The following is a 27,761-nucleotide window of genomic DNA, read 5'->3' as shown; positions in this document are numbered from 1 at the left end:
TTGCAGGGTTTTATTTTTATTGGATGCTTCCAATTTTATATCTAATAATATACAGATAGTCATTTTTCATTGTTCCATTCATATCTTCACATAGTTCAGCCATTCTGTCACATTAAAATAAAAAAAAAAAGCACAACTGAAATAAAATAAATTTGTAAGCTGGAAAAATACATTATAAACTTATATTCAAGAAACATTCTCTTTATAATTAAAAACCCACTTCTAACAATTTAAGTAGGATTTAAAGAAAATCTTGATTTGCATTTTTAAATAGGTGGCCTTTGTGTATACTTTTAATCATTTCATATGTACAATTCAACCAGTATCTCTGCCTACCTGTGACAGAATACCTGAAATGAAACAAACAAAACAAAAAGAAAAAAATTGAAAAGGAGTCTTTAACAAAAAAGAAAAAAAAATCAATATTCTTTTTCCAGGAAAATACAGTATAATCAGAACTTTAAACACATGCTTCTCTCATTTGTATTAAGGCCTAAGAGACAGATGTGCTTTAATAAAAGCAGACAGTATGAAGAAAAGTCCTTCCACTTTTCTCTTCGAATTCCTGTAACAGCTCATCTATTTCATTTTCCATGTCTTCTGTGTGCTGTATCTAAAAGAGAAAAAAACACTAAGTAACTGGACTCCAAGGATACGATGCAGTTTAGAGAACAGTAACGATTCAGTGTTTTTGGCTTACTGTGAAGCCTAAATCAGCAGGCTGTACCAAGCCGTGCAGCACTGGGTGTTTTATTGAGATTCCCAGCATTCCCAAACGTTCATATATTCTGCATCGTGTTCATCTGCACATCCTTCCTTCTCCAACCCACTGAACTGGCACTGAACTAGTACTTTGTTGAGTAGGCAACATCCATCCTCACTAGATAACAAATGGAAGCTTCAGAATAGCTGCAAGCACACTGAACAGATGGCTATAATTCAAGTCCCTTGAACCCTCTTAGGATTTTTGGATCTGGAAAGGATGCAAGTATTCGGGACCAGAATAGATCACACAGTCTGGAGTAACATAAAAGTCTGTTGCCACACTGGAATAGGTGAGCTAATCAGCTTGCACGTTGGGAAAGGACACAGAGCCTTTCTGTTCTCTTGACGGTTACATCAACTGTTTTAAGCTCAGCTTATTTCAGCATTATTTCAAGGGTTAGGGCCAAGAACATTGAAGGTGGAAGACAGAAGGCACCAGATTTTTTTCCACATCATACACACAACAGGGTGGTACTATGAAATACACCTACACAGGATGCTTCTCAAGTATACCGTGATTCAGAATGCAACTCTGATGTTGAAATCCCACATATTACAACTGCCTTTGAAAGAGACGTTTGTGCTATAAACAAATATTTTGAGGATGGGCTCAACAAGTGTAATGCTTACATGAAGTGCTTTGTGATGCTGCTTTTCATGGCAGCTAACAACTCATTAGTTTTGGACACACACAGTCTACTTTGGAGATCATGAACTCCATTCCAGTTTCACAACAGCTCCAGAAACAACCACGAGAATTTGGAAACTTAATTCTGTTGAGATGGGTTTTACCTGAAACAATTTCTGCAATATGCAGCGCCTTTAAGGAGAGCTAAACAACCCCCAAGCCCCCTACTTACACACTGGCAGAGCTCACAGATAAGGAAAGCACCCAGGGTTGCCTCCTCATGGTTATCCTGAATGTCCACATTGATCACATGTACTGGCTGACACGTCTCCTGCTCTCTGGAATTTAAATCTAGTTGGAAACAAAACACACAACAGCAAAATTTTGGGTGGAATGATATCAGGTTTTACACAGTATTCCTCAGAAAACTGTTTATTATTTTCTGTATTCACAGAACCACTGAATAGTATAGTCCCTCTTTTCAGAAGGGGAAGGTGGATTTGGGAAACAAAAGAATTCCTTTTGTGGAAGGGCTGTGATGGTTTATTAGCCTTGGTCAAGAACAGTTACTGGTCACCTTCGGCTGGCAGTCTTTAAAATCTAAGATTTTCAAAAGTCGAGAACGATTTTAGGCTTCCTCACCTGGATGGTTTTAATTGCCTGTTTTTTAGGAAGCATTGTGCATCAAAACATTGAAAATTACACTGCAAGGTGAACTCCTCGAAGTTAAGCACTGCCAGTTATTTTAGAAAATTCTAGCTTTAACTTGCTGCATTTATGGATGGAAAAGGAAAAAATAAAGCATCCTTTTCCTATTAATACACACATGTATTATTGTTATGCCTCTCTAACAAAACCTTCCTATCACGCTCACTTTTTTAAGCTACGAGTTGCTCTTTATTAATTCTGCTCTGCAAGTTTAGCTTGGCAAAGCCTGCTGAAGACTCCAATTTAAAGTTTCACCTTTCTAACCAAGAGCCATTTGGTAGCACTCGAGCTTTCTTTAATGCTTCTTGTAATTGCCCAATTATCATAACGTGAGGGAGGCACAAGCAGAAAGCTAGCAAGTGGCTGCCCTTCGCCTCATATCCTTGCAACTCAGAACACTCTCATAAAACAGGGTGAAGGTTGTTTTCCATGGGAAACACACTGAACTGACTGAGGAACCATCCATTCAACTTGCAGGGCAGCCACTCTCAAAACTTACTGATACGTTTCAAACACTTCAGTTAGACATTCAGAGCCCTTAATTGCTCCGTAATTGCTCAGCTTGCAGAAGCTCAAATGTTTGTGCGTGTGACGTGACCACTGAGAACTGAAAAGGTAAGCAATGGCCTTTTACATTATGTATATAATGCTGTTTGCTGGTCTCTGAATGTAAAGGAAACACCCCAAATCTCACATAAACCTGCATCCAGCATTTCCAGCAGCAGGGTGCCAGCCCAGGAACTGAAACCCCATGACTCTGTGAGCTCCCATCAGCTTGCCAGGCGTTATTTGTGACCATGCAGAACAGCCAATGCACAACAGGAGATTCTGGCGTATCTCACTGACTCATTTAAGGGCCAAGCTGTAGCACGTTAGCAGAGAGCTAATCATGTTCAAGAATAGCTTCTCCGGCTTCATAGGAAGTATTTATTATGGGCAAACTGCTTGGTAGGGCACAGGAAGTATTCCTCAGTGAAAGGAAGCTGCACAGAGAAGACAGCTTAGGCTGGTTCTCCATCAACCCATAGTGGTAAAAAAAAAAAAATAATAATAATAAAAAAAAAAGCAAACATGTACTTGAGTTTCTCCAAATGCTTGTTATAGCAATTTCAAATTGCTATACCTACACATCCTGCGTAGCTGCCAGAGCTAGCATCTTTGAGAAATATGTACTCAGCTGGCACTCCTCTGCTACGTACAGCCCATGTCAATGCACTGGGAGCTCCTCTCCCTGCTGGTGCTCCAGCAACAGCAGCCAGAGCTGTTGCCAGATCTGTGAAGGTCTTTAGGGATATGGGTGTGTGGGGTAGAGAACTCAAATTTATCAGCTCAAGGTCCTTACCTTCTACTACTTGATCATAGACTCTTTCTTCACACGTTAGAATCAAATCAAAAACATCTTTGCAGTTCTGGAATCTCTCTGGTCGTGGCTTGATTCTCTTATTTCTGTCCAACATATGTAAAATCCCATTCTGTGTGTATCTGAAGTTGCTTGAGTTAAGTATCTTTAAGAAAAGTCACGTTTCCGAGCAAATCACCAACACAAGTTAAACTATTACCGTATCCTTAAAAGCTGTTTGCAAATACAAAGATCAATGACCACTGAACAGATTCCTGTTTGACCCCAAGAAGGACAATTTAGGCAATCACTGGCTTTCAAACATCTCACTGTCAGTAGTACAATGGCAGAGAAAGCTTTAAAAGGCCCTCATCAGGTCTGGGTTCCTCCGAAGGACAACTTCCCTTGGGTAACTGCTTTTCTATCCATAATGCTTAAAGCACACAGACGTCCTGTTTGCTAAGTGCCCTGCATCCACCTGAGTCCCTGCCCCCTGTCCTGGAAGTTAGACGGGGCTCCTGGCGCCTGCATGAAGCTGCAACCTGACCTCAGGTTTATACAACTGAGCCTCCAAAGGAAATTAAATAAACCAGTGGGGCACCATCCCTTCAGAATATCCCCAGCCAGAAACAGGAGTGAAGAAAACCACTGACGTTACTGCTGCCAGCACTTCAGTCACCGGGTGAAACAGATCCGTTATGCTGCTTGGTAGCTCAATTTACGCCGGTACAGTAGCTTTGAGACCCAAATTTACAGCCCACATCCCCCTTTCAGACAGGATTCACTAATCCCCTGCCCACACTAACCCCGTCCTCTCAGCTGTCTGGGATCCACGGTTTCATCAGGAGCACGCTCGCATACATCTGCTCGGTTCATTAATAGCAAACTCCTCCTGAAGACAGTTTTATGGGCAGATTAGGAATACCGGGGAAGGTTTGAATTAAAAGAGCATGGAAATTGATGCATCTCTTCCTTGCTTTGAAGCACCAGCTATTTTTAGCCATCTGAGTACATGTTTTTAAATTAAAATAGCAGTAAGGGTAACAGTCTATAATTTTTTGAGATAACAGAAGGATTCTGAGCAGAAAAAAAAATAAAAATCCATCATTAATAGTATGTAAGGTACCATCTTGGCTTATTTCCATTTTGAAAAGGTCACACACTTGGCAGGTTGTCTTCATTCTTTTCACAGTACAGTCCTGATCTTGTAACAAGAGGCTGGCAATGTTCTGTCTACCTTTTTCCAGTTGCCCCCAGTATCCCAGTTGCCCCCAGTATCCCCAGTTCTCTTGCTCAGGTCTATGCCCGCTCATCTATGTGCTCCAAGGTGTTCTTGAAGAGCGTTCAAGCCAACAGCCTCCAGAACTTTTAACTCTAAGTTTTTAAGCTATATTAAAATCTAAATTCTTTCTACCCAAGTAAGAGACCTTATATGGGAAAAATATTCAGTTCTCATGTAGCTGCAGCATCCCACTAGCTGCTCGACTGCAGAAAATTTCCATTTTGAATTACAAATCGAATGATACTTCATCACAAATATATATATAAGCAACACTATCAGTCAGTCAACTGACTTGTACTGTGTCTTTTTTTCAGGGCTCTCCCAAATCTTTTACCATCCTTCCTTCCCAAAAGACTTCTCCCCGTGTAACTAAAGAACTGAGCTTTATAGCCCAAAGCTATCTGAAGCAGCTCGTGTACACCAGAGCCCACATCTTCAGAGCATCCCTGTAAGATCTCCTTGGGTCTGTCATGCTTGGAGAAAATCCGCTATGCCAGACCTCTGGTGATGTGCAAAGCATGAAAACGAGTGTAACAGCCATTTTCAGAACCCTTGTAAACATCTCGCTGCACTGCTCGGTTTGGAGTTTGACAGCGAGTCCCTTCTGGGCTCTCTCATCTCCATTTCCACATCATGCGGTTGGAGGAAAAATTCACAACACCCTACACACTTCTCCTGGTTCTTTTTTTTTTTTTTTCCCTCCATTTCTAGGAGGAACGTTGCTGGCATCTGTCCCCTAGCCTTCCTGAGCATGGAGACAGAATTGCGCATATTCCAAAAACCCACACAGTCAAGCTTTCTGCTTCACACAAGCTTTCCGCTGCCAACTTACAGCTACATCTTTTCAAGGGTCTATGTGCCTATAAAAGGAGACTGAAATAAATGGTTAAGATTCAGGCTGCTTTCATACTTGGTTGTATAAAATCTCTTTTTCACCTGGATAAAGCCAGCGTGCCATCCTGTCAGCAAGCTGCCCCGAGCTGCAGGACTGTTTTCAATGCAGAATCTTAGCCCAGATTTGTTCTCATTATGAGCTCAGGTGAACTCAAGAGATATTACAGCTTATTAAAGGTCTCTACTGCCAGATGTTCAACCGCTCAGGTCAGACTTCGATCTCATTCCAGCAGATTTCAATCCCATGCTTCCTATTCTCTGCACCTCTGCTGTCCCTTCTCAGCAGTCCCTTCTTCAGAAAACTCTCCTGGCTTTCAGTGCTGTTGCCTGGCCACAGCAACCTTACCCCTACCGTGCTCAGAAAGTTAAGACAACTATATATATATATATATATATACAGACTATATATATATATATATATATATCCAGACTATATATATATATATATATATAGTTAAGACATTTAGGTAACTAAGGGGTCATCACCTACTGCAAACCATCAGCAAATATCACATTTTTGCAATGAGTCTAATTGAGACACTAACTTTATTGGAATAACTATGCTAATGGATCCACAAAGTAATGAAATTTGTATGTGACAAATCACTCCTAGAAAACTAGAAAAATTTGATATAAAGATGTTGCAACGCAGATCGCCTTTTGCCATGCGGAGCATTGCTGCTCACTCTTGCAGATGGCTAGACCCCACTACCTCTATGGTGTTCCCTCCATTTCCTTTAGGATATCCCATAATAATGTATTGATTAGTATATATATAAAACATATAAACGTGTTTAGAACAATTCCCTAAATCTTTCACAGTTCCTGCCACCCAAAATTAAAATCCCCCTGTCACGGACAGCAGAAGTGCCTCCTCCCACCCCCTGGGTAGGTCTCTGCCCATCCTTTCCCACCCAGTTCATCAGTCAGCTGCTCACTCAGGACCCAAACTGTACTTTTAGCTGTGGAACACTACCATATATATCAATATAGAAAAGAAACTAGGTATTTTCCTTAATTACTAGTAATATTCAAAAGAACATTTCCAGCAAGTAGACTTTTAGTTCTGTATTTGCAGGGGGGGGTTGAAACTAGATGATCTGTGAGGTCCCTTCCAACCCAGGCCATTCTGTATGATTCCTTTTTCCCACCTTCCACTGTCGCACTGTCCTTCCCAAATAATTTCTCGATAGGTCCACTTGGCAAGTCTGAGTAAATCTTGCTAAAAGCTGTGAATAGGAGCTTTCGTTAAGTGAAAGTGGGGTACGGAAGAACATCCACAGAATAAAGCAGATAATCCTGGAGAGCAGAAGTGTTTTCTTGTTTAATAGTCTCACAATTATCTTCACACTTCGATTATGATTAGTTCAGTTCCTAGTTCTCACCCTCCCAAACTACAATTTTTCCACTATGTGATAAAACCTATACTGAGGTTAAAATTAAGAGAAGATTCCCCTGTGACAATATTATTTTCCACTGTTACATACACCACTCCCACACTGCAAGATACCCACTGCCTTCACACATGCCCAGCTTCCAGTTTTACTGATGGGGTTTCTTGTGCAATTGAATAGTTTGGCAATGTTTTTGATGGTTACCTGACTGCAAGATTCAATATAACGTAGACTGATGGTTTATGTTAGGAAATTGGATCTTTACAAGCCTGAAAGGTCTTTTTCTCTGTAATTTCAGAAGTACTATTGTTAGAAATCCATTTTAAAAAATAGGGGGAAAATACACACATGTAGCTTCAAGATCTTCTCCTTAAGATTGTACAATGACTGCCTATGCTGGAGGTCAGCAGGGCAAAACATCTTAAAGTTGAACAACAGTGGCAAAAAAATCTCCCATGGATGCTAGATGTTATTGCATTCAGGTACAATGAAGCTTAAGAGAAAAGTGAGGGGGAAAGAAAGCTTTAGGCTCTTGCATAACTGCACTCTCCCCTAAGTAGGATTCCCAGGGTTGGTCTGTCTGTTTGTTAAGTGTTAAAGCTGCACTGAATATGCTCACGAAGTCCCAGAAGTATCACTTGGGGTGTAGTTAAGTGATTCAGATGTTAGTGCTATCTCACCAGATCTATGTATGTGAATAATGTAGTTATTCCTCTGCATGGGCATCTTTGAGAAATGCAGTTATTCCAAGATCTATTTAGGAAGCTAACTTGATAGGAAACTCAAGATGGTCTTTAGAAAATCTTGTATGTCTGTCCGTGAAGAATTAAAGGGAGTCTAGGCATTCTCTTCTTTAGAATGAAACGTCATGGACCTTCTCTGCAGGGTAGACAGGACAGTATTTTCTTTAAATTAGTTCCTGAATAAAATATGGCATATTCCCTGAAGAACTAGATATTGGGATTAATTCCCCTGATACGTCAATGTTTAAATGGACTGCCAGCACCTGAAAGAGTAATGAATCATCTGCATTGAAATAACATAATGCATCAGATTTGACTTTTCGTTAACAATAATTTTCTCCCCCCATTAAATATGAAGAGCCATCCACACATCACACCTAACCCAGCTTGGACCTGCTATCGCTTCCAGACAGCAATTTTTTATGGTGACTAAATACACTTCCCAGGTAGAACCACAAGAGGACAGCAAGAGGAAAGAAACCTCAGAAATAAGATTATTATAAAGTACTGGCTACAGCTTCAACTTTTTTAAAACCACCAAACAAGCTTATAGAAAATAAGGTAAAAAAGTTTTATTTGCATTAAATAAAAACAGATACTCTTGTTAGAGCACAAAGCAAGATACAGGGTACAGAAAGCAACTAGACTGCACGGAAATTACTGTGGACTATGTTTAGAGAGCCTGCACTTGAGGCTGACAAAAAAAAAAAAAGCAACAGATTAGCAAAGGAAAAACAGGAATTTTTGATAAATCCAAAGATCAGACAGTTAAAGGTTGAAAAAGGGACACTGCACAACAGTGGACACATTCAGTGTCTGCCAGAGCACAAGATCGATGCTTCTTTTCTCAGAGCATTAAGAATCAAGAACAGCTATCAGCTTCAATGGGAATAAATCCAATTATTGGCAAATTGTTTTTTTTTGCTTCCCCCCCCTTCCCAGTACCAATGATGATGGGGCCTCCACTTAACATCTCCGTTTTGAGGTAAAACAAGACCGCAATATTCTGAATGAGAAATTCAGGAGAACAGAATGGGCTGAATGGGAGATGGACACAGCCAGATGAGTTCTGTCTTCCATTAAACTGTTTTGCAGAGCTCAGTGTCCAGCAGGAGTCAGAAGGACCTACTAATTCAGCAGGGAAACTTCAGCAGCAGTTCAGCCTCAGAGCTTGCTATTCAGACAAGGACAGACAGGAATGATCATCTCAGGCCACCTACGTTGCATGTTTATAAGGAATGTGCATTTCAGAACTGTGAATTATCACCTGGGTACCAAGCACCTCTTAAGAAGCATAAACAACAAAATTAAATGTCATGCCTAGGTCTTCACACTGAGATGTTTCAGCACATTATGGGGTGTTTTAAGACAAAGGCTCGTTTCATTTCTTACCGTTGCTGAATAGGGCTGAGTTCTTGTGGTGGCAATCACTGCAAGCGGACAACTGACTTTCAAGAAACATTTCTCATACCGTAAGAGGAAGCTTGGATGAATTTAACCATGCAGGTCTAGAAGGTTGTAAGTAAACATCTACATCTCAGGTCATCAAGGCAAAAAGTCTTCCCTAATAAGCAGTGAAAAGGAATCCACTGCGTCTGCTGCCCGGTTGTTCTGTTTTAATTCTTCCAACCTCATGAAAAAAAAATCCTTTGGAATATCCCTATCTGCCCTATAAGGGCAACCAACCACGTCGCATCAAGACACCTTGTCTGCAGATGACTGTTTGAGATGAGATGCTCAATACATGGACTTAAATTAAAACCTTGTATGGATGAAAAGAACCCTGATCTCTTACTGACTGAAGAATTCAGGAAGTTTCATCTTAACTTCTACATGAAACTGAAAATGAAGCTGAAAACTTTGGAGTACATAAATTAATTAAATAGTCATCTAAAATAGAGACCAATCTATTAAACATAATTAGGTAAATTCAATTTGCTAAAATGCATACACGCTCTTCAGGAAAAAATCATCTTTAAAGTAATGGCTGACGCCCAAAGCTTCTACATCTTCAACAAATCTGACATGCCAATTATTCATTTTCATGCAGCTGTCACCATCCTCAAACACTGCAATTCTTCTTTGTGAAAAATAGCAGTGGAGCAGAGTAAGTCTCAAACGCTAGCTCGAATGAAATTTGCAAGTCTCTTTTTCTATATAATCTTAATTTAATTACCAGTAACTGGATTGTAAACAGAACATACCTTGTGCTTCATCCCGCTGGGAGAAGTGCTGCTGGGGAACAACTGCCCACCCTTCTTCTACCTGCAGTATCGCTTCCTTTTGCAGGGAATACAACACTAAAAAGGGCACCAGCGCTATGATTTCTGCTTTCCAGGCAGCTGTGGTTATCGCTGCAAGAACCGTCTATGTTCTGTATCTGGAGCATGATTTGCCTTTCATTTGGAATGAAAACTGTGCGTTTTTAGTACAAATTGGAGATTGTTCACAAGTCCTTTGTGGTACTGTGCAACTTACAGTCCTAACGCTGAAAATATGACATCCTAAAATATCACAAAACTACCAAGTTGGGTCAAGTAACATTTCTGGTGATGTTTGTGCCTGCGTTAATGACTTGCAAAGGACCGAATATGAAATGTCACTTGCTTTTTACTGCTAAAGCCAACAACGTAGCATTTCTAAGCTGTAAGCTACAAATAAAATCCAGCTGAGCAAGCTCACAGCGGTTGGTCCGTAACCAACAGGCTCGGCATGCTCATTCCCTAAGTCTGGTCGAGCCCCAAAGCTGAGGGTGCATGCCCACACTTCCCTGAGAGAAGCCAAGATCTTTAGTTTAGCCTACAGCTCAAGTGCCAGACAGCAACTTGTCAGTGCTGAAAAGCTGAAACTTCATTTGAGGATGAAACTGGACAGAAATAAGCTGTCGAAAGGGAAAAGGAAGGAAGCAAAGGTAAAGTCCAAAGAGCTAGAGGAGGGATACGATAGACATACTGGGGGGACTATCAGAAAGACAAGAATATCTAAGACAGAACACAAGATGACTTCAAAGATGTGGCATTTTTGACCATGCCAAACACTTGGCTATGTCCTGCATTCCATGTGTATTCCACGCGGAGGTTAATTTCAATTGCAAGAATCTAAAAGAGTGTCTGTCACCTCAGCAAGATACCTCAAACTGCTAGCAGGTCCACCAGGTGGCAGAGACAGGTAACAAAGGATTACAGAAATCAACAGCAGGACCAGCAGGCAAGCTAAAAAATACCAGAGGGTACTTAAGTACTGCACGTTCCTTTGGATGCTCCTCTCAGGCTTAGAAACAAGTGCCAGATTTCAAAAGATGAACATCAGGAGACGTGGCGAAGCAGGAAGTATACTGAAGTAGCTGTGCAGGCAAAAAGATTTGTGAGAAAAATATCAGTTATTCCAGTGCATGTCTCAGAGAAAGAGGGTCTGCAACAACTGTTCTCAAATTAGTTTCCATTGTTATACTACTCCGTACTGTAGAATTCAAAGTTAATTTTCAACTAGAGTTATAGTTGGAACTCAGATAGAGCAAAACAAGTATTGCAAATCTTATGTAAATTAAACTATTGTTTTTCACTTATTTGGGAAAGCTGAGAATGTATTCATAAAGACAGCAGGGCCACTTTTAAACAGCAGCACGCAGAACAAGAAACATGCCGGATGAGATCCACAGTGGGGGTTCCCTGGCACAACACTGCCAAGAGGACACTGACGTACAGGGGAACGTGGCTGATCCACAGCCTGATTAACAACTGGTTTCGCAAAGCTCACACACACACAGCTTGTGTTCCTTGGAGAAACACTTCTTGCAGTAAGTCCTCAAGTCTGTTCTCACACCAGATTCCCAAGGGATTCACACTGCCAATTCTGTCACCGGGCAGCAACAACGCTAGGACTGGGCTTTTCTTCCCCCCTCTTCTGTAACTTCAGCTGTTGGGTTGGCTCCAAGTTTCTCGGTGGTTCAGCAAAGGTAAAAGCTGTGATTCAACTAGACAGAGCTGCTAAACTTGGGGCTAGAGTAATAACCCATGCTGGAAAGAGAATGCTAACTTGGCCTAAATGGAAATAGATGTGAGGTACACTTAGAGGCTCTGAAGAGGTGGCAGACACTAAGATTAAGCAGAAAACCCTGCAAGATAAAATGCTCTGGCAAAGTCATCCAACACCTTTAGTCACACAAGGTAAGAGTAAAGAGCAAGAACAGGTATTAACTCGTTTGCAAATTTTGTTCTGCACTGAAGACAGAGCAATGGAAATATGCCTTCAGTTCTTCTGTTGAATATTTTAACTATCTGTCCGCATATCCAAGAAAAATGTCATGAACATCCCAGAAGTCAGGCACAGGAATTTTACTGTCTTCCAACTACTACCACTGGTTGAAGAAGTTACAGACACTCCCCTGAAGATGGAGAATGTTCTGGAAGCAGTATGAAGAACAAAGACTGTATAAGCATTCCTTACATCGACAGTAAGCTTTGCATTCATCTGAAATAACTTCTTCTAGTCAGGAAACAGCAGCCTGCTGTCACTTCTGTCCTGGATGAAGCAGCCGAGTTAGGACCAAGCAAAGCTATGCTGGTTTTTCTGGGCAGGCAGCTGGTAAGGTTCATCAACTACACAGAGCAAAAGGACTGAGTGGGATTTAAGCCAGTGCCCAAGAGCAGAAGCAGCAACTTTTTATACGTGGCTAAGTTTAAATAACAATAAGACTACCATCTTCATAGGGAGTTAAGAACAAAGAAAGCCTGTGCTAAGACACTGGCTATAGGAAGAGCAAACAATACGAATGCCTTGCTGCATTCCTGTGTGACATCAGAAGTAGCAGGGCCAGCACACTGGGAGAAAAATTCCATCTGCTTATGGGGCAAATCATATCTAAGTGATGCCAGTCACGCACGGTGCGCTCAGGAGGCCAGCAGGTGGTAGGGACCTACACCTTCAAGTAGCCCTGGTTTTCGTGTCCATCCAAAGACGTGGTATCTCAGATTCAAGTCTCACCTTTACTTCCAAGAACACTCAACAGACTTAAAATGCTTACATTCATTAGCAGAGCTCATACATTATGACTGAAACTGTCAAGGAAAATGACTCCAATGCTATATGGATTTTGAAACACTCGTCAGCCTCAGCCAGGATGCTCTGGATGATCTGTTCAGAACTAACACTGGATAAGGAAATAAACCTGAAGATTCTAGCTAGAAGACAGGCAGAGGAAGTTTTATGTGCTGAGAAACGTTTCCTATTAGACTGGTATCCATCGTTTCTCCTATGTCCTAGAACTTCAAACACAGAGGGAAGTATATCTAAACAAGTATTTAGATTGTTTGCATGTATAATAGTTTCAAATAATATTTCCTTTTTGATGTGGATGAAACCAAAATTAACAGCAGTTTCTTCAGAAGCCAAACTAAGCAATACTGAAAACTGCTGCCCTTCAAAGGTTTGTGATTTTGTGTTTTTGTCTTAAGATCCTTCGTGGAGAACAAGGGATTGGAGCTCAGCTTGTGGTCAAAAGGGTACACAGTTGCAGAAACGCCTCTTAGATTCTTCAAATCCAGCTTAAGCACTGCTTCCCATCCTCATCCTTTCCGTTTCACTAAGTATTTTGTACTTGAAGTACTTTGAAGGATGTTAAGAAAGAAAATGAGACTTACGCTCGTTGAGGAGAAGCTTGCCATGCAACAGGCCATGATTTCAGCCATACAGCAACTAGCCCACTGACCACAGGAATCCAGTTCAGAACGGCAGCTGACAGCTGTTTATCAGCTCCAAATCCAGGAAGAAAACCAAATGAAAACAGAAAATAAATATAGGAGTGAAGAGCTTACCTGAAATGGAATTTAAGTTACTCTTGAAAAAAGGAATCGGCACAGGTGAGCTCTGTGTGGCCTCAACAAGCATGATGCAGAGGTCAGGAGTCCTCCTGCGTGCCCATGGTAACTTCACCTGTTAAGCAACTCAAGGTTGCTTTGTACAGCCTCCAAAAAGCCTCCATTATAAATTCTCCATAAATTAGGACAGTTCATTGATCCAGAAATATCAGGAATTATTGCTCAGTTATTATGGATTCTAGAGCTTTGCTCTGAGTGGCAGAAGTCTCTGCAACAAACAAACAATATTCAAGAGAGAATGGACAAGTTTTGGAGCAAGCTATTCCTGTCACTGGCAGCTTTTCTTCCAGCAACTTTTCTCCACTTCTTCAGGCCATGAATGCTCTGGGCATCAGAATCATGGCTCTTCACCACACAACACCAGAGCATTAACAGCAAGGCTGGAAAATACAGCTTGGCTATAAACCAGAAATCAGGAGGAACAGAATTTATGAAGTCCCAAATCTTTTCAGCAAATGACAACCCAAGCAGTAAGACCTGAAACTGATTTTGATGACATATTGGAAAAGGAAAATTACTGCCTCCTTTGCCATTCTGTGCTGCACCTTTCATTTTCATTGCAAATTTCTTATGGCAGCTATAATCTGGTTCTACTTGCTTTGTTAATGAGAAAACCAACAGGCAAAGTGCTATGACCTCATTTCATACAAAAAGGATCTTACTCCTGGTACCGCTGCACTACAATCATCTATTCCCAGCTTATGCTTCTTTCCCGGAAAAAGCAGACATTAATTCGAGCTCTAAAAATGAAAGAAATTAAAGATAAGAATAAATTCAGAACTTCATGGGATATCAACTATTTGATAGCCATATACCATTTAAATTGCAAGATTATTTACATGTTGAAAAACAAGAACTAGTTTTGCTTTTCAGGGTGCAAGAAGGAAATCAAGCTATCTTAGGTAAGGAAGAGCAGCAACTTTTAAGTGCGTCAGCCATCCATCATCGTCCAAGAACATGCAGCTAGTGTTTTGCAAGAGCACCCAAACTCTTAAACTTACCCCTTAAATCCATGATAATTTGCTCTTTGCTTCTACAGGTTTGTTTTAGTGCTAATCCACCTTTACAACTCAGCAATATATTCCTGTTGTACAAAAATCAGTTTGCTTTGAATTTGTTAAGTAGCTGCTTCCATGCAGCAAGTGCCCAAGATGTTTAAGCTTTACAATGCCAAACCTCTGCACTGGCTCTCTTGCAGCATAGTTACAGCTGATGCCTTTAATTCCTTTAGGCAGTTTCTACATTTTGCTAATTCCTGCTGTTCTCCTTAAGGCATGTACATCTGAAGGTGTGAACCGTGCATCCCAACTAACGTACAATTAATGCACAAAGAGCATTAAAAATAAAAACTTTACAGACTACTGAAAGCTAAGGGGCTTTTTATGATTTAATCTGAAGTTTCTGCTACAACTCACAGGAAGGATCCCCAGTGTTTCCAACAAGCCCCTTGTCAAGTACACTGGAGGCAGCTGAAGACCAACTCCAATCCCAGATTAAACCCTCCCTGAGCTCTACCTTCTCACATAGAGCTTGCTAACCCTGCCAATGCTGACGCACAGGTCCTCCAGCTATTTTTCAAGCTACAAACTTCCCACTTGTGAGTGGCTGAAATGAATACCCTAGTAACACGTACAGCATGCAGCCACAGAATCACTAAAAACCAGACTATTACCAGACAAAGTAAGACTTTTCCAAGTATAAAAAAAAATAAAAATCTCAAGAACAAGAATTCTCCAGAACCTGACTAGGCAAATGCAGAAATTCTAAAGAGCTAAGTCCAAGGCTGTAACGAATGGACTCTGTTATCTTCCTGAGCACGATATGCCACACCTAACTGTGAAAAGGCAGCCTGGACTGGCTGCATAGAGAACTGCTTCCCTTCTTTCAGTACTGGCATTAAGGGAGAGAAGAAACCTCCCAGACAAGATGACTTTCAGTACTACAACACTGTCCTGTGAAGCTGTATTTCACTTCAAGAGAGAAGATCCAGTTCTTCCTGCAGGAAAAGCCTGGTAATGTCTGACTAAGACTTTAGTCAGGATCTTATTTCATTGCCACACCCCAGGGAAAAAAAATACTGCTCAGTATATCCTCACCGCTCCCGGATGCCCCTCTTGTCAGCTAGTCACGGTCCTCTTTCTTTGTTTATTCCTCTTCGAAGGCACAGGAGATAGCATCTCAAGTGGGACTGAAACATTTTGGGCAAGGCAGAACCCTGCTCCTGTACAGTCCTACAGAGACACCGACTGAGTTCAGTAATACCCTTCTGTTGGTCTTCCTCCTCTTCTGTCAGGAAATTAGTATTTCAGCTTTGTCCATCTGAACCTTGTGAAGATCTCATGCGTGCTAGAATCTGCTTCAGATTTTTTCTGATTTTTCCCCCATTCAGGACTGCCCATGCTTACTCCAAAGCCTCCACTTTTTCCTCTACTGACATTCTAGCACAACGCATCTTACCCATTAAGACAGCAGAGAGCAAGACAGATGAAGAACTGTGGAATAAACCAGGGATAAGGGTCAGCCACAGGGAGACCACAATGCCATAAATATTTGCTGGCAGAGTGGTTTGTATGACAATACAAATTATTTCCACTTGTTCTGAATGGGATGGGTACTATAAACGGAACAAAAAACACATCAGCAACAGCACACAAAAAAGCATGGCTATCCAGCCTATAGAGTTAAAAAAGAAAAATTATATCTCAGTCAATCACAATATCACTATTATTTTTCTCAGAAGAGAATGCTTGTACCTTTAACTAAGATGCACCAACCCAGCTTTTGTTCATTTCTGAAGCATCTTCCTTTCTGCCTGAAGCAAACCTTTAGTACTGTCTTGATTCTATTTTTTTCTCCTAATTTGATATCACATAACTAAGGAGCTAAAACTGGAATCCTATCTACATCTTTAGCAAGCAGGTTAAATTAAAAGACAGGAAGAAAAAAAGTAGGAAACCAAGTAGCAGGCCACAGTTGTGAAGCAGAGGTGTGCTGCCCAGAAATCCTAATTAAAAATAAATATGTATCTTTGGAAATAACTGTTTCTTCCATCTAAGGGTCACAGATAAGTCAGTGTTGAGAAAAGGAAAGAAACAGTCAATCACGGAGTTAGTTAATATTGGTAAAGAATTTGGGAGCGGCTGCTGTCAAATTTTGGTCAAGTTTCTATTTGAACAGTTCCTATCCCTGGGCAAACATGCAACAGCAATTGCTTTTGTAATATGGCTTTTTGAAAAATTTCATCTTACTGATTTCACTTGATTGCAAACTCACCAATTTTCCTTTTTTTTTTTTTTTTTTTTTTGGTCTCTCAAGTAACAATTATATAATTAGAGCCAAGTCCTTAAATCCCTTCACACGGCTGTATGTGGCAAGTAATTATACTGGCCTACTTTTGAGATGTCCATTTGCACATGCAAATTCAAGGTACTGTAACAATACTACCCACACATAATCCTACGGAACTACCCCAGACACTGGCCCTGTCTCACATTAGTAGCAGAACCCTCTACTGTTCTCCTAGGAAGAAAAGTAGTATTTTTAAGAAGCACCCAAAACCTACACTCAGAACAGCTTTAAGTAGTTTTGTTGCAGCCCTCTATCAGGGCTCAGGGAATTTAAATGCAATGTTCTAAAAATGCAAGGGTAGAAGGGGATACTTGTTTTAGCTACTAAACTTAAACTGCTCTGGACTTTCACTTTGTACGTACTGTGACCACCACTGTGGGTACTCAACTGAGCGTGGATGTCTACCTGGCTCCATCAGTCCCTCATCCCTGTGCTTCTGAAATTCACCATACGCCTTCAAGGTATGTGAGCCTGTACTCTGTATTTCTCTAATTAACAGCAATGAAGGTGCTTTTAGGTTCTGCGGAGTGTTTTTGATAGTTCTGCTCTCCCTCCTTTTTTCAAGTGACTACTTTTCACTCTCATTTTTTACCTTGCTCTCATTGACGTCCATCACTGCAGAAGCTTGTTTCTGGTTGAGACTAAAGCCTTCTGAAACAAGAGGTCATTTCCTTGGCTGGTCAACAGAAAATGTGCCAAGTCACTTGCAGCCACAACTTCACTGAGTATCTGGTTTCCAAAATACATTGGATCCCTGCTGGCCTACAGAACTGGAGGAAGGAAATCACTCCCAGCTGAGGCCGCACTGGATGTGTCCCATCACTGGGGAATATGGGAACAAGCTGACAGTTCTCACCAAGATACTTTCCAAACACGTGGAACAGCTCTAGGTGACAGTCACCTCCACTGAGCTGATGAATGCACGGCTAGGAAACAGGACAAGCTAAATCATATGAACAACACATTGCCTTGTTTCCCCCATCAATTACACCCAAAGCCCTTCAGAAGAGCAGGCCCCCACTCCCTACAGCAGGAGATGTTTGCATGCCCATCACCTCTATTATGAAAAATCTGCCACTGAAGAGTGCAAAAACTGCTCTGTTACAAATTATGACTCATTTCTGGGATACTTCATTTTAAAGGGTTCTCTATTTTTAAGAAGAAATTCTTACTGAATTAAATACTGAGTATCTTTTTTAGGGTAAATTCTCTCTTTCGCATTTAACATTTAAAAAGAAAAAAAAAAAAAAAACAGATCCCTTCCTGAGAAAAAAGTATCTAGAACGAGTTCCCTGATTTTTTTTTAAAAAGTGGGTTTTCTTAAAGAATGAAAAATCAACCTTAAATACAGATGTTCTAAAATCATGCAGAATCATGAATGATGTTGAGATAAGTAGTGTGCATAACTGTGATCACCTCTGCTCTCCAGGATTAATTCTGTTATTGTGCTCTCCTATGTCCTTCCTTTAAAATATACTACGCACATTTTTTTGGTGCACTGCTCAAATCAGGTATCAAGAAGCTCTCAGTGAGAAGAGTGAGTTCTTTAATGAAAGGTATCCTCTCTCCCAGAGAAAGTATACTGTAAACCTTACCTGTCAGTTTGTCTGAGCTAAATACAATTTTAATCTTGAGGTGGCAGCTGTTGTCATATCCGTTATCAGGAACAGTCTTTGCACTGGGAAAGTATGACCCACAGTGCAGTGGAGGTTAACGGACAATCTGTGATAGGATTAATGTGCTTTCAATCAAGAGGTAAACGTGTTAACAGACTTCAAAAGAGCATTCTGAATGCATGCATTGTAACTCAACAGCAATTTACAAGGGAGCATTAGAGGCCCTTTGTAAATAAAAAACCTGCTGTGAACTTAAAACGTTTTAAGTTTGCCAGTCAAGCAACTATGTGTTCCTAATGCATAATGCCAAATAATGAATTACACCTTTCAAGGAGAACCACATTGGATTTTTTTAAAAAGGCCATGCCACAGGGATACAGTTCTTTGTCTTTCCTAAGCAGATCATTGTACATCTGATCATATGTTGTTTTGAAATCATAAACATTTGGCTTGTCCGGTGCTGGTCCTGGCAGTTTCACATGAGTCCCTGTTCCAAAGGATCGGACACTGAATCCTCGTTTGCTGAAAGACAGTGGGGAAGGGGAGAGAAGAGGCAATTAGACTGGATGGATTTTAAACAACAAAATGCAATCAGACAAATCACAACCGAACAGTCCAAATAAATCTTTCAATTAACAGTTAAACTAAGGTTACAATGTTCTTAGATTTACAGTGCAGAAGAGTCGCAGACAGAAATTTGTAGAGCAGCAGCACACAGCTTTTAACCCACGTAACTTTCACACATACAAAAAAGCCCTCCCTCTGACACCAGGTAACTAGTATCACACACTGTTTTCTGGTACCTGGCATTGCCAGAAAAGCTAACAGGAATGATGCAATGATTTTCAAGCTTTTTCTCCTTTCCTCCTCCCCAAAGATGCACATTAAAACAGAGAGGCAAAGCCACTGGGCCTCAGACCATCACAAAAAAGAAATACTCCGATGAGATTATAGCCAAAAGTAATAGAGCCCTCACATATCTTGAAGGTTTTTAACAAAGTCAAATAAATATAGCTAAAACTTCGCCCTGAGAGGGTCACCAAACACGCTTTGAAAGACCTGCGATTTACCTAATACCGAGAGAAAAGACATCCCAGGCATATCTATACTGACAACCATCCCTTTTCTTTTTCAGAACTTGATCATCTGAACATGGAGAAAGGCGGCTGGCATGGACTTGAGGGGTACTGCTTTAGCGCATGACAAAGCAGACTCCAACTCACTGCCAACTTCTCTATAACCTGCTAGTTGTTTCATAGCACAGGAAAGAAAAGGGACCTAAGAGTGTTCTACTAGCATAGCACAGAATCAGTGCAAAGCACAAGGAGAAATAAATAACCAATGAAAGAAAAAAAAAAAAAAGGTCAGACTGGATTTCCAAAACAACTTATTTTCAGTTCCGTCTCATCTGAAGGACAATTTTCTTCCAAAAGTGTTTTTCTACTTTTTCTACTAGAGGAAACGTGATGCAGACAACAATGTTATCTGTGTCATGAGATTCACCAGGCAAGTCTTGCTTGAGAAAATCCTCACTTGTTAGTGGAAAACCTTGAGGCAGAAACCCAGAGCACACATTTCCTTGCGGTTACAATTAAGACTCGTGAACAGTTTCTGAAAGGCTGCCTACATTTTATATATATATTTTTTTGAATTATTGTATGCAGTGCTTCAGACATTGGGTTTCTGTTGTGCTTTCAGATATTTTGGATCTGTAACGTGTTGTGTTCACTCTTGGGCAATACAATACACGCAGAGACATTTTTGTCTTGTTATAAGGAAGTAACAATACCAACTGGTCATCACTTGTTCTGCTCAAGTTGCTGGGTTAACTATTTGATTCCCCTCATTACGTTGCCAAACCTCTGCTGTGATTTAACTAGCACAGTACAAGTATTTGGGTGCTCGGCGTTTCCCTCAAGCGGGCTGAAAAAATCTTGCTGTGCAATTGCTTTTACAGAAGCAGAACACACACTCTGCTAGCTTGCATCTAAAACTTTTGGGTAAGCCCAGAATAGCTTCATCTCATTCTTAGGAAGAACTACTTGTTTAATTATTAAAATTTTAAAAAAGGAGGCAAAAACCTGTTTGTCTTCAGGGGCAACACCTTTGTTTTTTTCTAGTTAACCTAAATACACTGGATTGAATTTCAGTAAATCCTTAATAATAAGAATTGCAATACATTTTGTCAGCTAACCCAGAGTAGATTGCTTTCTGGTGGTCTAATGGTCAAAGCTACACATGGTAAAACAGTCACTATTAGCCAGAAGGCTGAAATATTTGACTTAAGAATTACAGTACAGCACCTGAAACATGTCATGATCGTGGATTATGTTTTTTTGTTGTTTTGTTTTAAAAAAGGGCCCACACCTGCATCTCCAATGATTTATCTGAGTCTGAATTAAAGAAAACCAAGACATCTGCAGCCTTGGGAGAAGGGTGACCAGAAGGCTGCGAGCCACTGCAAGGGTCCCAGGTACCCATTTTGAGCAAATGCCGACTCACACCTTAACTCCTTGGTCTTCGCACACAAAATAGCAGGAGAATCCAGTAGGAGACACCCATTCAAATTGCTTGTTTGTCTTAAAGTACAATTCCTTCCACAAAAGTGACTCATAACTGTACTTGTGTTTATTTTCCCTGCCATCCTTCCAGCCCTGTGTTTTTACTCTACTGCCTCTGCTGGGCACAAAGAATCATAACACTTACGGACAAAACTGCAGTGCCTAAATTGTTCATTTTTTCAATTTGATCTTCCAGATATCTCATCCTTCCTCTTCCCTGCCTAATGTCTACCACTTGAAGCTATGTTGGCAAAGTAGTTTGGGAACACCTAAGGAAGAATAGCGGACTTCAGCACCTCGTACTTCCCATCTTCTTTCTTCCTCTCCCACAAAGCAGTAATGCTACAACGGAAAAAGTATTTTCTTCTATGCTTTCCTCCTAAATTTTTATTTTTACTTTAGTTTTATTCTCTGAAATAGGTCTGGTTAGGTCACGCACATTAGAAAGCCCACCTCCAGCTGTGAGAAACATCCCCAAAGTTTGTGTAATTTCACATAGATCAACACAGAAGTGCTTGCTGCAGTTTCACACACCAAAGATTTGTGGTTTAACACTCATGACGCACTGAAAGGGACTTCCTTGAGCAGCTGGCACGCACGCCTCACCTGGGGCAATTTCATGCTTTGACATCAGCAGCTGCCAAGGCAGTTTTTTACGTGAGTTATGCATCAGGTGTACTGTGAGGAAATACTTGGAAGATGTTTCACCAGACTCCTTGCAGCAGTGGGGGATGGGACTGCTCAACAGAGCCTGCTTTTGTTAAGGAGCTGGGCAGATCCATTTTAGTGAGTCAAATATCTGCTCTTCTGTGCACAGCCTTTTCACAAGGAGTATTTTCTATGACACAATGTATATCTAAGAGCCTTAGCCTAGAAAAACTACCCAGAAAATGGAAAAAGTGAACTTCATCTTTACCATAAGGAGTAAAGGGTAAGAAAATTATACTAACTTGGTGATCTTGAATACTAAATACTGAAAGTGATTGCAAAAAACTGCAGCGCCACTGCAGGCAGTAGCAGTAAAGTTTCTCAGGGGACAAATTAGTTTTAATACAAACTAGCTTTAATACAAACCTTCCACAACATGTAGCAAGAGAATAATTAGCAGTGCCCTCCTCCTACATCACTTCAAGAATATCTTATGCCATTCTACCAATTAAAAAAAAAAATCACACACTTAAACAGCGGGAATGAAAGCATTGTTAACTGATTTTGATTACAAAAATCTTCAAAATATTGACTTATTGCAATGCAACGTGTAATTTACTTATCAGTGGTAAGCTGTCAGATGAAAACGCTATGTTAAAAACACTTCTTCCTTTCTTAAGGACTTAATAAGACAATTCCAGATTTCTTAAATTAAGCAGCGCAGGTTTCAATACCCCTTTGGCAGCAGTTAGCTGCTGACAGATGTCAGCAGAGAAGTTATGACTGAGCTACTTAAGTAAACTGCAAGGGTGTAACTTAAGTTCTTTTACTTCATCAGTGTTGAAATACAATTCATAACCTTCACGTGAAACTTCAGCTTTGGCTACTGGGGTTTCAATTTTTAAGCTTTAATTGTCACCAAGATATCTCATGTTCACATCCCCAAGTTCTTAGCACACTCAGTTTCCTAAAATAAAGGGGAACACAAACACCCAACAAGTCTGCATTACCAGAACAGGACCAGAGAAGGAACTGAGGAGGCTGAGATAGGATGTCTGTACCATAAAAGCCTGAAAATACAAAGTTGCTAGAGAACCTGCTAAACACTGGAAGAATTTGAAAGGATAAATTTCCTCTTAAGACCAAATAAAGCTACGGGAATGGGTATGTTGAAGTGGCTGTGTAGCAGGGCTTGTCAGCAAGTGTAACCCTTCCACCTTCCCTTTCAGTGTTTCAAGGAGAGACAGGGCCTAAATCTATGTATCCTAAAAAAGGACCTAAGTGCAAGTCCTGTTTGTAAAAGCAAGAAGGGTAGGATGGGTAAGATCTGACCTAGAGAAACCCACTTTGATAGCTTTTAAGGAAGGATTGCATCTCTCTGCATAGTCCTCTGCCTTGCCTCTTTTCCCTTTGCTTTACTGCCTCATTGGCGATGGTAGCTGTATTCTACCAACAAGCTTCAAGGACTTCTGTTGAGAGATTAGAACAGTAACAAAAATATTTAGAAACTGGTCATTAGAAGAAAAAAAAAAAAAAACAAAAAAAACAGAAAAACACTATAAAGCAAATAAACTAGTGCTCAAGCAAGATAATGCTGGTTAGATGTCATTATATCTTTGTTGTATTGTGAACAATCAAACATTGGCCTTCCAGAGGCACAAGTGGCAGCACGGAGATACCAGGCACAGGAAGGATGAGTAAGAAATTTAGGTTGCCAAGTCAAAGTGGTGCAAGCCCTTTGGAATGAGCCACTGCAATTTAAAAGGAAAAAAAAGTAATTCTTATTATCTGGTTAAGTCAAAAAGAATGCTGAAGTATACAAAATATGTACTGAATGTTTTTCCTCACATTCAAGAATAGAACAGCAGGATAACGTAAAATGAAAGTATATTAAAATATGAGACTCTGTTTAAACCACTTCATAATTTCATGCGTTAGACAGGATAAACAACTGAAAGGGAACATAAAAGCAAGAAGTGATAGACTGCGATTGTGTCCGAGAGCCTACCATGTTAATCATCATTTCATCTAGATGTGCTATATAGACAGGTAAATATATATGTAAATACACAAATGCATCAGGAGTTTAAATTCAGGTATTTCTGTAAGAATCTTTTTGTTGTAGAAGGAAGTAGAATTAGTTAAGTTCAAGTTTTAGTAGGCATTCAGTAGGCCTAACATTTGGGAAGTGAAATAAGCTTGCTTTACAGGTATTTTTGTCTATACATTGAAGGCTGAAATAAGCACAATTACTGAGGATATTTAACAAGAAAGACTTGACTTAAACGAAACCTGTAGGTTCATGAGAACAGCGAGTGGACTAGAGAAGTTAATTCTGACACCTGACCTACAACATTATAAACACTAAAAAAAAAAAAATCTGTGATATCAAAAATATTTTTATTTCGATACGTTTCCTAGCATAAATATTTTCCAGAAAAAAAGCCTACCGCTATCTAGAGGCACACATTGCAAAACTTTGTTTATGGATGCTGACGTAGATGTTCCAACACCGATGGCTGGACTCCAGACTTTTGTTTTCAAACAGTCACCTGTGGCTCCGTAGCATTTGTGCCCTTTCGAGTTTCATAATCCTTTTAAAAAAATACTTTGAAGTTATAATACCTCACTTTCTACGCTTTAAACATTTCTTCCGGACTGTTTTTCCTCTTTTGGTCACGTGTTGTTTTTTTCCAAACCACAGTGCAACATACAGCAGGACAGCCCGGCAAAATGGACCAGCTTTGATCCAACGCAAACTGTTTTCTGAAGTTTACAGGCAAGCAATCTTTCTCCTTTCAGGGACTAGTTATATCTTTCGAACAGCATCAGCAGTTCAGCTCTATTTTGCCAGTTACGCTATAGTTGTTGTTCCTAATGACACAGGATGCTGCTGCTTACAAGCCTTTACAAAATAACTATTTTTTTCTTCCTAAATAAAATTGTAAAGGGAGAAGAGACTTTCAAAAAGAACATCAGCCACAACGGAAGTGATTTATTTCTTCTGCAAAAACAGAGGGGAAGGAAAAAAAAAAGCTGGATATTAGAAGTAAATTTAATCCCCACCCCCCAAGCGCTCCGGTTTTGGCTAACGCTCAGCTCCAGCGTTATTACCAGCAGAAAACCCGCAGAAAAGCAGCAGCCCTTCCCCACCCCAGCTCAAAACACGTCCTGGTCCCATGGTTTTTGGGGGAACACCTCAGGTTTGGGCTGACGCCAAGTTGAGGCGTTCTCTGCACCAGACGCTTCCAGTAAGATGGCTGCCAGACCAGATGTTGCTATTATTTAGCCCTTTTACGTCTTTTCCTCTGTTTTAATTAAAACGTAAAGCACGATTTTCACTTGGTTGTTTGACTCGCTGTGCTAGTGACGTGCCTCACCTCACGTGGATGCTGACTTTGCCTGATTTTAACCGAAAAACAAGACTTTAGCACGGTGCCCAGGGAGGCTTCAGGCCCACGGCTCCCGGCAGATCAGGTCCCTGCCGTGTCACCGCCTCCCTCCCTCGTCTTCCCTCAGCCTCCAGCCAAGCTGGAACCACTTGCAGGGCTGCATAAAGGCTCCCTCACAGCCTCAGCACCCCTTCACGCCCCGAACCCAATACCATTTAACCCAATACTTCCCCCGGTGCTCCCGCAAAGGGGAAAGCGCTCCCTGTCAGTGCTCGTTATTTAAAAAAAATAATAAAACAACGTTAAAAAGAGGCAGTCGGGCGTTAAAACGCCGAGCCCCGGGGGGCTGCCGGCCGCGTTTCGCAGCGCTGGGACGCGGAGCTCCGCTGTGGCGCCGACCGGTGCGGGCCCCACACGGCCTCGGGCCCGCAGGGAAGGAGGCGGGCGGGCTGGCCCCGGTTACCTGAGGATGTTGTGCGCCTCCATGCTGCGGTTCTGGTTGCTGGAGCACACGACGGCCACACGGAGCGGCGAGGACGGCATGGTGGTAAGAGCGGCTCGGCCCGGCCCGGCCCCGGCCCCGTCGCTGGCTCCTCGCACAAAATGGCGGCCGCAGCGCGGCGGGGGGCGGGGCCCGAGCGTGTCAGCGGGTGGGGCCGGCGGCTGCCACAGGGAGGAGGGCATGGCGGAGTGTTGGGGGGGGCCTGTGCGGTTTATAGGACCTGGAGTTGTGTTTAACACGCACAGTTTCCACTCAAACCCTTCAAACACCGGAGACTGGGGTTAAGGAGCCGCGGGGAGGGATCCCTCAGCGCTCCGTGTGGGTTAGCGGCGTGATTCCCGGCGTTGTTCCACACGGAGCGCTTCGGTTGCTGCCCCTCCTGTTTTCTTCTCTTTAATTCCGGTTCTGTGTGGTACACAAATCTGAGCTGTGCTTCCTGCAGGTAGCTCGCATCAGGAGCCTTGCTTTCCAATAAATTCTGAGTCTGAGCCTTTTACTTCCTTATAAACAGACTCCAAGATAAAGGCTCTCAAGAACTCTTCAGATAAAGGCAAGGAATAAGGTTATGATAAGGCTGTAGCCCTATAACATCAACTGACCTCATTTATAATTCATCAGGTGTCTCATCTTTGCTTCCTGCTCCTCCAGCTCTCCATACAAAAGTGAAATTCCACATGTGAAATGTCTGGACCCTACTCAAGAGGCCCAGAAAGCTCCACAGTTGATCCACTGACTAGATTGTGTTTGGAAGGTCTTGATCCAAGCTTTAGTTTCAAATCTTTCTCTTAAAAAACGCGAGAGAATTTAGAAAATAGTAACAACTGCACCTATACTGACTGACTCCATCACTGTCCAAGGCCTGCACCACACCATAATGAAAACTTTGGTCTTCCCAAAACTCCCAGGCCATGGTACGGCCTTTCCAAACTAAAAAGACAAGGGAAAAGTGTCACCTACGTGAGCCAAGGTACCCTTCATGTCATGAGGACACCAAGGGAAAATTCATATGTCAGCACTTGAGCCCTGTCATTTATAGAAGCAGTGGGAGGATGGCTGTGGTAGTTTCGACCCTAGCAGGGCCACTTGGAAGGCAGGCATGGAACAGGCTCAGCACTCAAAACCTACTGGTTTTTGACACATCGCACAGCTCTTACCAGGAAATTCATTTCCATTTGTGCATCTGTCTTCCTCTCTGGAAATCTGTTCTAGTTTAAAAGGAATTTCACTGGCACAAATCTGCATTTCATGCTGCATTTTCATCTTCTAAAAGTAGGACCTACAAGACATTCTTCAACTTCAACATGCTGATATATTACCTGCAACCACCATGAATTCATTACACAGCCAGGGGCTCTTAATGATTTATATTTAGTACTTCTACAGCTCTGAAGAGTCTCAGGAACACATATATATACACGTCCTCATGTTTCATCTACAAATGCCCAGACAGAAATTTCATAATTTGCTGTGACCACAGCAGGTGATACATTCTAATCATCCCCAGATCCCAGTCCCCCAATTTAGCTACTACACAATCCTGTCTCATTTGATATACAGGCAATTTTCCAACACCCAGGAAGTAATTACTCCAATTTTATAATGTAAGGCCTTGAGGACTTTTTTCACTCTGTGTTTGTAATGCAATGCTTTAATTGCATCTCTGCAAAAAGCTGTTTCATAAATACCAAATATTTTTTTCCTGGCAGCCTTTGCATCTTTTTTTCCCAAATGTGTCCTATTCCCAGATTTCACACACATATAAGTTCCTTTTGCCTGGCAATGTAAGCCACATACTCCATTATTCAGAACGTGACTCAAGTGACCCAAGCAATCCCTTTTTCCCTGAAAAGCAGACAATTTGGGCTTGTTTTCTTTCTCAGCACTAGGTGGCAGCCAAATGTTGCAGTGGCTCCACTGAGCTGGGCCATGGAGGAAAGCTCCCAAGATGGGTTTGGATGGAGAGGTGAATCACCCCTAACAAGAAGTAAATGGGTCTGACCCCCTGGATCAATCCCAAACACTGTGCACTTTGCACAAAAGCCTTTTCCCCCTTTTCTCTGTGGAA

At 41.3% G+C, this 27,761-nt stretch overlaps 1 protein-coding gene across 1 annotated transcript; it reads right to left on the bottom strand.

Annotated features, from left to right (window-relative positions):
- Positions 1 to 25,818, bottom strand: SSU72 (SSU72 homolog, RNA polymerase II CTD phosphatase). Its single transcript, XM_084300335.1, has 5 exons — positions 25,658 to 25,818; positions 18,972 to 19,115; positions 3,444 to 3,583; positions 1,626 to 1,744; positions 1 to 613 (listed from the first exon to the last, which is right to left on the bottom strand). Exons 1-5 carry the CDS (start codon positions 25,735 to 25,737, stop codon positions 512 to 514), a joined length of 585 nt encoding a protein of 194 aa, XP_084156461.1. The 5' UTR covers positions 25,738 to 25,818; the 3' UTR covers positions 1 to 511.
- Positions 25,819 to 27,761: the final 1,943 nt, after the last annotated feature.

The sequence above is a fragment of the Netta rufina genome (assembly GCF_964035555.1).
Source record: "Netta rufina genome assembly, chromosome: 22".
Lineage (NCBI taxonomy): Eukaryota > Metazoa > Chordata > Aves > Anseriformes > Anatidae > Netta > Netta rufina.
This window is presented reverse-complemented; position numbering and strand designations above follow the sequence as displayed.